Consider the following 15,274-nt stretch of genomic DNA (forward strand, 5'->3'; position numbering starts at 1 on the left):
ATTGAGAGAATGGTATTTTAAAAACATTTAGAAGAGTCTACCTTCTTTTTCTTATTTCATTTTCCTCTCCCATCAGAATGTTCCTGTATCATGTCCATGTCATAGAAATGCTCCATTCTCTTTACCAGGGCTAATCTGATAAAATTACCTGTGCTAAGGAGTTACTGGCTAGTGAGAGCCTAATGCATGAATCCCTTCCAGATAAAATATTTGAGAAGGCTTCAGTGCCTTTCTCCAAAGGAAAGACTATTTCTAAAGAGGCTTGGGAACCCTGATGATGGAAGTTATCCTACTCCAGTCTTCTGCATAAGGTTATATCTCACAGAGATCTAATGGCAATCTGTAACTTCTAAAGAAGTGGATTATAATTGATACATCTTAAACGCATTTATCTTACATCCCCCAAACCCACTTCCTTTAACTTATTTTCATCTGATAATGGCACCCCACAATTTCAAAATGTACTCGTCCTCATTGGTCCTACAACTACAGTCTCTCTCTGTCCCCACCCTACCACAGAATCATCATAACTGTAATCTAAATTAGTTCAATCATATCCTAATTATTATTTATCCTCCAGCTTCTCTCCCTTTCCAACCTATGTTAATGATCTTAATCCACCAGTTTCTGAAAAGTTCATGCTGAAATATCTAAATTATTAATTTATCTAGTGTTCATTTGACTCTTGGTTGTTGCTTTATATATTTTGAGGCTCTATTGTCTGTTACACATATGTTCATGGTTGTTACAACTTTTTGATATATTATTTCTGTTACCAGTATATGATTGCTTTTTAAAGTATATCTTTACAGATATTCAGATGCAGAAATGTATTTTGACAGATATTAAGATTGCTGTCATGGCTGTCTTTTGCATTATTTTGCCTGATACACATTCTTACATTTCATTCTGTTCAAAATACATTCTTTTGAGTATTTCCAGTAAACAGCATACTGTTTTACTTTGTTTTTTTTTTAAATCCAATGTAAGTGTCTTTGATTTTTATTTATTTCAAATATCATTATTTCTTATCTAAATATTTAACAATTTCCATGTTACATACTTTATTTTCATTTTCCTTACCACCGTCTTAATTTTCATTGGATATATCAAATTTTATTTTCCTGCTTTTTAAGGGTCACAGTCTATTTGGAGAGTTTTCAAGTTTACCCCTAACTTGTTGAGAGCCATATTTATGCATATTTTTCCTGTCAAACTCACTCACTCACACACACACACCCCCACCCCCACACCCCACAATTCCCTTTCTGGACAAATACATAAGCAAATTCTCCCTCTGGTACCTCCTTTCTCACCAAATTGTACTCAGTAATAAGTTTTACTAACTCCTTTAGTCACAATTTCCCCATGCCTTATTATATCCCCTTAGTCTGATTTCATTTTTTGTAGAAATAACTTATCCAACAATATTTTTTCAGAGGAAGTTTTTGTGATAAGCTGAGAATATCGTTATTTAACTCTTGGATTTTAATGATGGATTACCAGGACGTACATCTCTAGATTAAATGCTAGTGTTTTTTATAAGTTTTAAAATTTTGCTCTATATATTTTATGTTATTAAAAATTTTAGCATCAATCTGAGTCTTGACTTTTCTTTTTGTTCTCTCTCTCTCTCTCTTTTTTTTTTTTTTTTTTTTTTTTTTTTTTTAATTTGAGACAGAGTCTCGCTCTTTCACCCAGGCTGCAGTGAAGTGGCGTGATCTCAGCTCACTGCAGCCTCTGCTTCCCGACTTCAAGCGATTCTCCTACCTCAGCCTTCTGAGTAGCTGGGATTACAGGCACGCACCACGATGCCCAGCTAATTTTTGTATTTTTGCTAGAGATGGGGGTTTGCCATGTTGGCCAGGCTTGTCTCGAACTCCTAACCTCAGGTGATCCACCTACGTTGGCCTCCCAAAGTGCTAGGATTACAGGCATGAGCCACCACGCCTGGTCGATTCTTGATTTTTTAAAAGTAATATCAACATTATTGATCAATAGTTTTCATCGTTTTTGTTTTTTCTCATAGGTTTCTCTCTCTCTCCATCTGGGACTTCATTGATATGAACTTTGACACTTCCGATTCTACTCTCCTTGTCTGTTAATTTAAAAATTTCTGTCTCTTTATCCTATCCTGATGTCTTCTGAGAGAATTTCACAAAATGATTTTTACATGTATTCTTCTGCTATTCAGTCCAGTTATTTATCTCAACCATAACATTTTTTCTTACTTAATATCTTCAGTTGATTCTTCCTTATGATTTTTCATGTTTGCTGCACAGATCCAATATTTTTTCTTACATATTTTAGAAAATCTAACATATTTATTTTAAATTCTTACTCTGATACATTACTTTTGATTTTATTTGATATAACTGAATCCATGTGTTTTCTTTCTTTCATTGCAGTATGCTCTGAAATTATCTTTATCTTTTTCCATAAATTTATATTCCTTTAGGAACTTAATTTACTTCTATGGAAATGTGACGTTGCCAGGAAGGGGAAAAAGCCAGAAGCTAGCATGTGCCCCTGATAGTAAATATAAGGAGTTAGGTGTGTGTGTGCGTGTGTGTGTGTGTGTGTGTGTGAGGGTAAACACTTTGTAGCAGGGAACCTCTGAAATTACTACTTATATGTCAACGTTGGCACTGCTCTTGATCAAGAATTCTTAACGTGAGTTGTAATCACATAGCACTTGATGTATATGCAGGAAGGAGAGGGAACACTGAAAGGCTAACCAGGCCCATTGCACTTACGGTAAGCCGTTATCCACCCCAGGTGGACTCAGCAGCACCCCAGGACTTCCCTGCTGTCACTATAGGGTGTAGGCTGGTTGCTCTTGTTCTGCTTTGTAGTTTGTTTATTTATTTATATTTATTTATTTATTTGCATAGATTATTATCATCTCAAGACTATATCAAGGAGAGAAAATAGCCACCAGAGGTGGAAAATTGCTTCCCTGCTCCATATCAGATGTCTGGATTGATTATTCCACCTTATTCCACCGAAAGGCTACGCAAGGACCTAACCCATTGCTTTTCCTTGCCCTGATGTTGCTGTATTTCTTATTTCAATAGATTCCTCAATCTTCTTTTTGCTTTCATGGAACCTGCAGGGCTGTATTCATGGGGAGGAATGCAGTCTGTACATTGATGTTATTGCACCGCCCTGATCACCTTCCCTTCAGCTAAAACACCTGCAGTAACTCTCGCTGCCTTCAGAATAGAGGTTTATTCTCTTCAGACAAGGCAAAATCCAAGATTTGGTAAGCCGTTCTTTCCCAGCCTCTTCTGATTTTTCATTTTTCATATTCATTTAAATTAGACTACTTACACTTTTCCAAAACTTCACTGTACTTTTCCACCTCTGCATTTTCAAATGCATCATTTTTTTTTAATCTTGAAAATCTTTCCCATTCTGCTATGGAAACCCGAGACATTGTGCATCTCCCACCTTGACTGGCACTTCATGAAACAACGTAATTTAATAGAAAGGATGAAGGCTGGCCAGGCGCGGTGGCTCACGCCTGTAATCTCAGCACTTTGGGAGTCCAAAGCAGGCAGATCACGAGGTCAGGAGTTTGAGACCAACCTGGTCAGCATAGAGAAACCCTGTCTCTACTAAAACACACACACACACACACACACACACACAAATTGGCCAGGCATGGTGGTGCACGCCTGTAGTCCCAGCTACTCGGGAGGCTGAGGCAGGAGAATCATTTGAACCTGGGAGATGGAGGTTGGCAGTGAGCAGAGATCATATCACTGCACTCCAGCCTAGGCAACAGAGCAAGACTCTTGTAAAGGACGAGGGCTTTTGTATTCAGAAACTCCAACTTGACATGCTAGCCATTATTCTTTCCATTCCATGTGTGACTATTGATTGTTTATTTCACATTTCTCTGCTATAATTCCCCCATTTGTAAAACAGATAAGATACTACATACTTCATAGGTCTGCTATGGGATTTCATGAGACAACAACTACTTAATATGTAATAAAGCCAGCAAGAATTTTGGTCTTTATTAGTTTACTGCCCCCTCTCTCTAGTGTTTCAATTCACCTATTTCCCTAAGCTCAGTAGAATTACTCTCTTACCTCACCAACCTCCCATAACATCTTCTCAAGAGCATTTTTAGGGCACTTATCCCATTTCATCTAGGCTATAAGCCTGGATAAGAATTTAAATTTTATCTATCTCAGACAGATATGTATATGTATACATATATACATGTATATGTATATGTGCATATATATATATAAAAAAATTGTGTGTGTGTCTGTTTGCATATGTGTATATATCTTCCAGGTGTTTTGTAAGAGGGAACAACAGTAATAGTAGAACAAGGGCTTTGGAGTCAGAATCTCAGGGTTTGAGTCCTAGATCACTGCTTGTTAACTGTGTGGTTGTGGGAAAATTTTGTAAACTCTCTTGTGTCTCAGATTGCTCATGTCTAAAATGAAAGTAATTTCAGTCTCTATGGGAATGTTGCAACAATTAAATATATTAATATATCTAAACCATTTAGCACAATGTCTGCTGTACAGTAAGAGCACAGTAATGATAACCATATAAAGGCAGAAGGAATTCGTGGGATTCAAACAATGGTGAGATTAACACTTCCCACTCCCAATATCCCTAAAACCCCATGGCCAAAAGATTACTCAATCTCTAAACAGCTTCAACATATGTTAGCCCTCCAAGGTAATCCAGATTTATGGATTTTCTCCTAAATTCCCAAATTTCCTTCTTGGTCAACTGGCAGAATCAGATTACATTTCTTTTGAGGAATTTTTTTTCCCCAGCTGCCTAGGTTTCAGTGTTTTAAGACCTCTTCTTCTTTCCTTATGCAAATTGATTTTTTTTCTTTTGCTCACCACAAGGAGCTAGTAATAAACACATCGAAGCTGGCATTGAGCCAAAGTTCCCAGGTGGAGATTGGTATATTGGCTTCGATTTTAAGGCAATCTTTAATTTTTCCAGACTCTCTCCCCAAATCATCAACGCGGCAGCCTTGTAAGTGCTTATATATTTTTATTTCAATTTTTAAAGCAGTTTTTTGGTATTGCACAAATGGGATTCACACATTGCTAGCATGTTATACAGAATATCAGCCTGCACTATTTGGCTTGCAGCTCAGTTTGCAAAGTTCCATGTCTTACTAGAGGATCTCAAGTCAATCTGGTAAACACCAGTTTAAATGCTGAAGGTCACTGCTTAGGATCTTGGCTCCCTAGATTCCACATGAAATGCATCTTCAAAATTGATCGCTTCCTCTACAACTTCATGTCAAACTCGTCTCATGCCCCTTCCTCAGTCCACATTCTAGATATAATTTAAAAGGATGATTAAAATTCAGCTTTAGAAAAACCCTTCTGCAGTGGCTTCTTTCATGTTGTCAATGTTTTGTGCCTGACCTGGCTTCCTCACTTTTTCTCTCTGTCATCTGTAGGGACTGTTAGATACAAATCCCCATGCAGGCAGAATGAGATAAATTAGGAAGACTCTACTGGCAATTTATCAGGAAGCTGCTGCAAGGCAAACCTATGAATTTCCTTGCTCAGCCTCTACTTTCCATTCACCACTCACACTTCAGTAATAATGCTTTGTAACTATTTAATGGTGCTCATTCCTCAATCTACACTGACATCACCCATGATTAATTGGCTCTTACAGCATCCCTGAAGTGTAAGCAAGTGTTGCTACCACTGTCCCCAGTTAGCCAATAATTGAGACACAGGATTGTCAAGTATCTTTTGGAAGGCCATGGAGAGCCACTCGGAGAATTTCCTGACTGCTATCTGTTTGCTCTAATCACTGAGCTTCCCTGCAGCTCATCGTTTCTGGGTGAAAGGCTGCTAATTAGATTCTTTGAGGAAACCCAGTAGAAGAGAATTTAAAGAATGGATACTCCTAGAAGTCCTTTATTCCCCTTCTGTCTACAGGAAAACACGTGAATTAAGAGTATTTGTTGTTGTTTTTGTTTTTTAAAATTTATGGCCTTCTGTCATTGGAAGGTTCAAGAAGGATATAGTCACATTCTTAACTGCTGTTTTATTGTAAATGAAGATGCTAAACAATCATGGGAAGAGGAGATATTTATAATTGCCAAAAGAGAGATGCTCATTCTCTAGTACCCACAATGAAGCTTGGCTTCCCTTCTGGCCCCTTCAGCTGTACTCACACTCCAGGACCCGTTCTTTTACCAAACCTAGCCCAACTCAGCTTCCCAGGAACATTTTCACCAACCCGTTTCCAGGACTCACATCAGGTTTCTCTGGTGATAGCCTTCTTGATTGGGGATACCAAAGTATCAGTGATTAAGTGAGGCCAAATTTGATTCTTTCAGGACACCGAGAGATGAATACTAATTTATGAGTTATTCATTCATTCATAAAATTAATAAGCATCTATCAAAAATCTCTGTATGCCAAGCACTGTTATAGTGCTGTGGAACAAGAATAAATAATATACACAGTTTCTGCCCTCATGAATCTTAAATTTAATTATTTCTCTCTTTCCTTTATTCCCTCATTCGGGCAATGCCAAGTAATATTCAGCACTCCCTGAACTGCTTTTCTGCCCTCTGTTGAAGGTGGGATTACCTCCAAAGTCCAAGCACAGTAGGAAGGTGGCATGTGTAGTGGGTGGAATGGTGACTCTCCCTGATTCTACCAAAAAAAGAAAATACGTCCACATCCAAATTCCTGGAACCTATGAATATGACCTCATTTGGAAAAAGTAGTCCTTGCAGGTATAGTTAAGGGTCTTAAGATGAGATCATCCTGGATTACCCAAGTGGGCTCCAACTCCAATGACAAGTGTCCTTATAAGAGACAAAAAAGAAGACACAGAAGAGACAGAGACCATGTGAACACAGAGGCAGAGATTGGAGTGATGCAGCTCTAAGCCAAGGAGTTCCAAGGATTAGCAGCAGCCATCAAAAGCTAAGAGAAGAAAATGAAATAGATTATCTTCCCAGAGCCTCTAGGAAGAGTGTAGTCCTGCTAACACCTGGATTTAGGATTTCTGGCCTCCTGAATGCTGAGAGAATACATTTCTGTTGCTTTCTGCCACCTAGCTTATGGCAATTTGTTACAGGTGCCACTGGAAGCTAATACCTATGGCACATTGGTCTTAGAAGGTGGTGGCAGGAATGGTTACCATCAGCTCATGACCAATGTGTATGTCCAAGTGACTTCTTCTAAGTCCGAGTCCTGGTCTTTTTAATATACCTCCTCAGGCTCAGGTGATAACTCATGCTCTAATCCAATTGTAATTTTGTTACCTCCTTTAAGAAACATTCCCTCATTTTTCTCTAAGATCAACATAAAAGTACCAAACAAGTAATATTTCAAACAAAGTTGTCAAGAAATACATTTTTTTCAGCCTGTATAAATTGTTTTCTGAGAAATGTGCATGCAGATAATAGAATACATTATGTAACAATAAGGAAGCAGCCACAATTTGCCAGTCCCACTCCTGGATTTTTAAAGAGAAGGCAGAAAATAAATAGCTAGATGACATGTTAGGGAAATTCCATATCAGTGAGGTGTAACTTGTCCACAGGTCTGCCAGAACGCCTGATATGGTTTGGCTCTGTGTCCCCACCCAAATCTCACCTTGAATTGTAATAATCGCCACGTGTTGTAGGGGGGACCCAGTGGGAGGTAATTGAATTATGGGGATGGGTTTTTCCCATGATAGTGAATATGACTCCTAAGATCTGATGGTTTTATAGAGGGGAGTTCTCCTGCACATATCCTCTTGCCTGCTGCCATGTAAGACATCCCTTTGCTCTTCCTTCATCTTCCACCATAATTATGAGGCCTCCGTAACCATATGGAACTGTGAGTCCATAAAACTTCTTTCCTTTCTAAATTACTGAGTCTTGGGTATGTCTTTATGAGCAGCATGAGAACCAACTAATACAACATCCTTTTGTAGATTGAGGAGAATTGACTGGCCTTGTTTCTCACAAAAACCTAAGCCTCCCCAGAGGGCAACATTGCTTATCATTGTAGCCCTCCCCAGGTTTGATATAGCCTTCAACTCTTGGTGGTAACAATGATAACTATAGCCAGCCTTTACTGAATTCTTAATATCTGCCAGGATTTATTCTACATGCTTTACGTATATTTATTAATTTGATCTTGAGTGTCATCCTAGGTAAGAGATACTTGTATGATTCTGATTTTACCATGAGAAAACAAAGTCACAGCCAGGCTAATAAATATCTGTTTTGTTTCTTATGCAAATTATCTCACTGATTGAATTTTTAAGAATCTGAAGCTACCAGATCGTCTATTGCATTTTGTGCTGTTTATAGACAACCTCTCTCTGCATAATTGGTTATCAGTTTTATTGAGGTAAAATTTGTATACAATACAATGATACAAATTTATTCATACAGTTTAATGGGGTTTGAGATATGTGTTTGGTTATTTCAGTGCAATAAAAACAAAAAATATTTTCATTATCCTTAATTTTTCCCTCATGTTTCTTTGCAACCAATCCCCTTCTCAAATTCCAATCCAGACAACCACTAAACTATTTTCTATATGTAAGGATTAATTTTTTAATAGGTAGAATCACACAATGATGTTGTACCTGCCTCAGTATGCTGTGTTTGTGATTAAGTCATGTTGGATGTATTAATATTGATGATTAATATCTGTTATATGAATACATCACAATCTGTTGATCTGTTAGCCTCTTGATGCATATGTGTGTTGTTCCCAGTTTGTGGTTATTATAAATGAAGCTGCTGTGAGCATTTGTGTACAAACCTTTGTGTGGACCTATGTTTGCTTTTCTCTTGGAATGAAATTTCTGGGTAATACGGTAAGTGTATGTTTAACTATAGAAGAAACTTCCGGGTTGTTTCTCAAAATAGTTGTCCCATTTAACACTCCCACTGGCAGGCTGAAAGTTCAAGTAACTTTACATCTCTACCTACACATGGTATTGCCATTCTTTTTAAATTTTAGCTAAACTAAATAGTGTAGTGTATAGTGGTATCTCATCATAACTTTATTTGCATTATTTGATGCATAATGATGTAGAACATTTCTTCTTATGCCTATTGGCCATTTGAATATCTCTTCTGTGAAATATTTGTTCAATTTTTTGCCAACTTTTTATTGGCTTATTTCTCTAATTAATGAGATGTAAAATTTAATTTACATATTTTCAAAATGTTCTTTGTTAGATAGCTCAATATAGTTTGTAAATATTCTTTATCAGTCTGCAGCTTCCCTCCTCATTTTCTAAATAGTGTATTTTAAAGAGGAGGATTTAATTTTCATAAAGTTTTAATTTGTTGGTTATCTTCTTCTATGGTGAGTGATTTTTGTTATCAAATAAATCTTGCCTGCCCAAAGATTATGAAGATTTTTATCTTCTATGCTTTCTTTTAGAAATAATGTAGTTTTATATTTTTAAATTTAGAGTTAATCAATTTTGAGTTATTTTTTGTCTATAGTTTGAAGTAAAAATCGTGGTTCACTTTTTTTTATATTGTTATTCGGCTGCCCCCAGCCCAACTTGTTGAAAGGAGTATTTTTTCCATTAAATTATCTGAAACTGTCTCCAAAATCAGTTTTCTTTTCTACTGATCTGTATTACTATGCTTGTGTCCCTACCACAGTCTTTTAACTACTATAGTTTTATAATAAGTCTTAAAATTAGGAAGTGTAAGTCCTCCTACATTGTTCTTTCTCAATATTCTTTTGACTTTTCTATGGTCTTTTGCAAATCTAATCAAATTTTCTAATTGACTAGTTAATTTCTAAACAAAAAAAGTCTGCTGAAATTGTTATTGATATAGCAATTTGAGTAGAATTGACCTTTTAACATACTGTATTTTATGATCCATATACATCATATATTTCTTCCTTTATTTAAGTATTCTTTAATTTCTTCTAGCAGTATTCTGTTGTATTCAGTTTATAAATCTTGGGTAATTTTTGTTAAACTTATCCTTAAGTGTTTCATAGTATTTCAATTATCTCTTCATAGGATATGGAAATACAATTGATTTTTGTACATCTGGTTACCTTTTATTTAGTTGCTAAACTCATGAAGTAGTTCTAGTAACTTTTGGTAGATTCTTGGAATTTTCTGCTCTCTGTGAATAAAGACGTTTTTACTTATTTCTTTCCAATCTGTATGCCTTTTGTTTCTTTGTCTTGCCTTATTAGACTGACTAGGACCACCAGTACAACGCTGAATAGTGGATTCCAATTATACTTATGTTAGATCACTTGCTATTGTCCCATGGTCAGTGAGGCTATATTAAATGTATTCTGTCTTTCATATCTCTGTGCTTTAGTTTTAATAATTTCTTCTGTTCTGCTTTCAGTTTTCTGATCTTTTCTTCTGTGGTGTCTAGTCCCTTGTTAAGTGCATCTGGTTAGTTTTTCAATTTGGTGTTGTATTTTTCAACTCCAGAAGTGTCATTTCATTCTTTTTTATACTTTTCGTTTTTCTCTTTCTTATGTTCATTTTTTTTTAAGTAAAATAGCTATTTATTCAGCCTGTTGTCATGCCAACATGTTCTGTGCATATACCACTATAATTAGCACATCCTTTGTAACAGGCAAAATTGTACATCAAGTTGTATTTCAGGTTACCTGATTATATAAAAATGTAAAATGAAAATGAATTATCAGTTCCTTTTAACATTCCTAGTAAACAAGTCAGCAGTAGATATGAGGCACAAAATCTTAGTAAAATATGACACAGGGAGAGCAATAATGTAACTCTTATTTAAACTTAACTTGTCATAATTTGCTATTAATATACAAAGACAACAAACTTTTAAAGCATTACATTTACTAAGATTCTGGCAATAAGACACAGCATACCAGGCTTGCCACTCAACTTGTTATTGTAAGTCTCAGCTTCAATATGAAGCCTTTTTTTTTTTTTTAATCAAAATCCTGCTTTTTACATGCTAAATATCTTGGCAAGTAGGCCATTAAACATAGTAATGAACAGCAAGAGTGAGGAGTTAACAAAAGCTAAACATTGCAGCCTAAACAAAATTCATACAAAAAATAAACTATCACTGGTTACATAAAATTTTCCTGACTGGTTAAAACTTAGTATAAAACATGCATTTTAGAATCTTAGCTATCAAGTTCAAAAAGTACCAGTGTCTATTTAAAATAATTCCTCTCCCAAGCCAAAGTGTAATCAAAATTAATTCAAATGACATAACACATTCTAATGCTAAAAAATTTTCATTATTACTGAAGTGGAGGTAAATCTCAGAGCTTTTGGGGCTTTCTCATGCTGCAAATGGCTGTTTCTCTGGTTCACTGAAAGCAGCATATGACAGCATCCAAGGATGACACTAAGCTCAGTAAAGGGCAAGACTGCTGGTAGCCAGCTCTGACCTCCCTGTGAAGCATGGCTACTGTGTCCAGAATATAGGATGTGTGAGGATCAAAGGCACACTATTCTGCTAGCTAAAGAGATAGCAAACCACCCCCCCAACCCTAAAAGCTCCTTCCCCAGGTAAATAAAAGTATACAAGGGGAAAAAATTAAAATACACTTATCTACAGAGTAAGGGTTTTAAAATATTAATGTAATCCCTCCTCCAAAAATTTTAACTAGAGTCATCTGGTCATTTCTGATTACATCTTAAAGATACATCCAGATTCAATTTCTGTTGGTTTATCCTTAGACACTTCTAGTCAAAAGTATTAATTTTATTCCCAAATATCTTAACCACTAGTATGACTGCAGTGTCTTATCTCCCAGAGTTATCAAGCACTGGAAGAAAAAAAAAAAAGATGTTCAAGCAGCAGGCAACATTTATGGCCCTTTCACACAGTGGCATCTGAGTGGCTACTGAATAGTCCAGGAATAATTCTAAAAACAAGAAAATTCATGCATTTTAGTAAATATGTTGTAGTTTTCACAGTTGAAATTTCCTCAGACATTGCACTTTCTTTAGAAGGGAATCCTGATTTTTCTTAATGTTATGGTGAGTCAGGACTTGAACTAGCAGCCTTCTTTTTCTTCTTCTTACTGTGTTTCTTATGCTTCTTTTTCTTTTTCGTTTTTTCTGTTGCTTTTTCTCGTTCTTCACTGCTTTTCTTCTTTTTTGCTCGCACCTCCTCAATATACTCTGATTCTGACAAGGACTCAGATGATAAAGGTTTATCTTCAGAATACATCTTTCTCTTTTTACTGAGTCCTTTAATATCCTTTTCTTTCTCAGTTCCATCTTTTGACTTCTTTTTCTTTTTTAAACTATCCTTACTGTCTGATTCAGTTTCTGACATGGAGCTTTCAGAAGATTTATGTGAACGGTTCTTCTTTTTCTTTCTCCGTTTTCCTTGTTTCTTATCCTCATCTTCGGAATCAGAAGAACTGCTGGAAGAATCAGAGCTTGATGAAGAAGAAGATGAATACCTACCAGATTTCTTCTTTTCTTTTTTCTTTCTCTGTCTTTTTTTGGATGAGCTCTCACTTCCACTTAATAATTTCTCCCTGTGTTTTTCCAGTTCTTTCTTCCAGTTCTCATTCATTTTTTCTTCAAATTCAGCCAAAGCCTTGGAGCCTTTCTTTTTCTTTTCTAGTTGCTCTTTTACTTCTTCCCAGGTAGGCCTTGGTCGATTCAGATAATCTTGTATTGTTGGCCCTGAAGACTGGACTGGACCCCTTGATCTCGCCATTGCTATTGGGTTCATATAGGCCACCCGATTGTCCCGCTTCCCCATGGTGCTGGATTGAGCGCACAGTCGCATGCCAAGCTCTTATGTTCATTTTTCTTTTACGCCATTGAACATATTTAAAATAACATTTTTTAAATCCTTTCTATTCCATAATATTAGTCATTTCTTCAATTCTTTATTTTTTTGTTTGTTTTGAAACAGAGTCTTGCTCTGCTGGCCAGGCTGGAGTGCAGTGGCACAATATCTGCTAATCGTGACCTCCACCTCCTAGATTCAGGCAATTCTTGTGCCTCAGCCTCTTGAGTAGCTGGGACTACAGGTGTGTACCACCATGCCCAGCTAATTTTTATATTTTTAGTAGAGATGGGGTTTTGCCATGTTGGCCGGGCTGGTCTCGAACTCCTGGCCTCAAGTGATCCACCTGACTTGGCCTCCCAAAGTGCTGGGGTTACAGGTGTGAGCCACCATGCCCAGCCATCTGTCGTTTTTTAAGCTTTGTATTCACAAACTTAACCCCATTTTTGGATCTTGACTCTATCTCTTTACATGCCTTGTAATTTTAGATCGGATGTTCAGTATTGTAACTGTTACCTGGGTGAGTATCTGGATTTTGTTTTCTTCCTAAAAACAGTGTCATATTTTTTTTCTTTTTTCTGAGAGTCAATTAGTTTGCATCTAGGCTGACATCACCCTTCCAGTCTTGTGTTAAAGCTTTGTATAAGCTTGTATAGAGAAGTGTAAACTCTTCAACTGGTGCAACACTGTTTTGTGTTAATTCGAGCTTTACTGGGCTATCACTATTGAATAAAAATCCTACATATTTAAGGGGTACAATGTGATGTTTTGACATGTGTATACATTGTAAATGTTTACCACAATAAAGCTAATTAACATATCAATCACCTAACAGTTATTTGTGTGTGTGTGGTAAGAATACTTGAGATTTCCTCCCTTAGAAAATTTTAAGTATATTTTAACTTAATATGAATCCTAGTCACCATGTTATACATTAGACCTCCAGAACTTATTCAACTTGTAACTGACAGTTTGCACCCTTTGACCAACATGACCCCCTTACCCATACCCCCAACCCAAGCAACCACCATTCTACTCCGTTTCTGTGAGTTCAACTTTTCAAATTTCAACATATGTGAGATCATGCAAAGTTTGACTTTCAGTGTCTGTTTTATCTCACATAGTATAATGTCTTCCAGGCTCTTTCCTTTTTTCTTGAGACAGGGTCTTGCTGTCACTCGGGCTGGAGTACAGCAGCATAATCATAACTTACCACAGCCTCACTCCTGGGCTCAAGCGATTCTTTCACCTCAGCCTCCCAAGTAGCTGGGACTACAGGTAGCTGGAACGACAGGTACATGCCACCATGCCTGGCTAATTTTTTAATTTTTGGTAGATACAGGGGTTGCGCTATGTTGCCAAGGCTTGTCTCAAGCAATCCTCCTGCCTTGGCCTCCAAACTAATCACAACTAGAATGACAGGCATGAGCCACTACACTCAGCCATTTCTCCAGCTTCTTTCTTAAGGTTGAATAATAATCCATTGTGTGTGTCTGTATATATATACACAAACAATTATATTGTAAATAATGCTGTATGAACATGGGAGTGCAAATACCTCAACATACTTATTTCACTTCCTTTAGATGTATATGCAGAAGTGAGATTGTTACATGGTAGTTCTATTTTTCATATTTTGGAATACTTTTATACTGTTTTGCATGTTGTCTGCACCATTTTACATTCCCACCAACAGTGTACAAGGGTTCTTATTTCTCTACAATCTCACCAACACTTGTCTTTTTTCTGATAAAGCCATCTTAGCAGGTATGAAGTGATATCTCCCTGTGGTTTTGATTTGCATTTCCCTGTTGAACGGTTATGTGAAACTTTCCATTTACCTGTTGGCATTTTCTTTGGAAAAATGTCTATTCAGATCCTTTGCCCATTTTTAAATCAGGTATGTTTTTCCACTTTTGAGTTGTATGACCTACTTGTTTATTTTTGCTTCTGTTACCTGAGCTTTTGGGGTCATGTCCAAAAAATCATTGCCAAGAACAATATCAAGGTCTTTTTCTCCGTGCTTTCTTCTTTTATGAGTTTTATGGTTTTATGTCTTACATTTACATATTTAATCCATTCATAGTTGTTTTTTGTGTCTGGTGTAAGATAAGGGTCCAATTTCATTCTTTTGTATGTGGCTATTCAGTTTTCCCACCACCATTTAATAAGAACTATCCATTTCCCATTTTGTATTCATGGCCTCTTTGCCAAGATATCCATGGGCTTATTTCTGGGCTCTCGATTCTGTTCCACTGGTTTATGCATCTGTTTATATGTCAATACCATGCTATTTTAAGTTTTATAGTTTTGTAATAGAAATCGAAATCAGAAAGTATGGTGCTTTCAGCTCTCATCTTCTTGCCCAAGATTTCTTTTGTTATTCAGGGTCTTTGATGGTACCATGCAAATTTTAGAATTTTTTTTCTATTTCTGTGAAAAATGCTACTGTAATTTTGATGGGGATTGCATTGAATCTAGAGATTGCTTTAAGTAGCATGAACA

At 36.5% G+C, this 15,274-nt stretch overlaps 2 protein-coding genes and 1 long non-coding RNA gene across 6 annotated transcripts in view; 1 reads left to right on the forward strand and 2 right to left on the reverse strand.

Annotated features, from left to right (window-relative positions):
- The window catches only part of MED30 (mediator complex subunit 30), a 644,151-nt gene that overhangs the window by 176,696 nt on the left and 452,181 nt on the right, over positions 1 to 15,274 (reverse strand). The window lies entirely within an intron of this gene.
- The window catches only part of LOC126961308 (uncharacterized), a 399,366-nt gene that overhangs the window by 157,086 nt on the left and 227,006 nt on the right, over positions 1 to 15,274 (forward strand). The gene's annotated exons all lie outside the window — the stretch shown is intronic.
- LOC126961301 (protein FAM133B-like) lies at positions 10,610 to 12,772 on the reverse strand. Its single transcript, XM_050801501.1, has one exon. It carries the CDS (start codon positions 12,764 to 12,766, stop codon positions 11,996 to 11,998), a length of 771 nt encoding a protein of 256 aa, XP_050657458.1. The 5' UTR covers positions 12,767 to 12,772; the 3' UTR covers positions 10,610 to 11,995.

This window comes from Macaca thibetana, chromosome 8 (genome assembly GCF_024542745.1).
Source record: "Macaca thibetana thibetana isolate TM-01 chromosome 8, ASM2454274v1, whole genome shotgun sequence".
NCBI lineage: Eukaryota > Metazoa > Chordata > Mammalia > Primates > Cercopithecidae > Macaca > Macaca thibetana.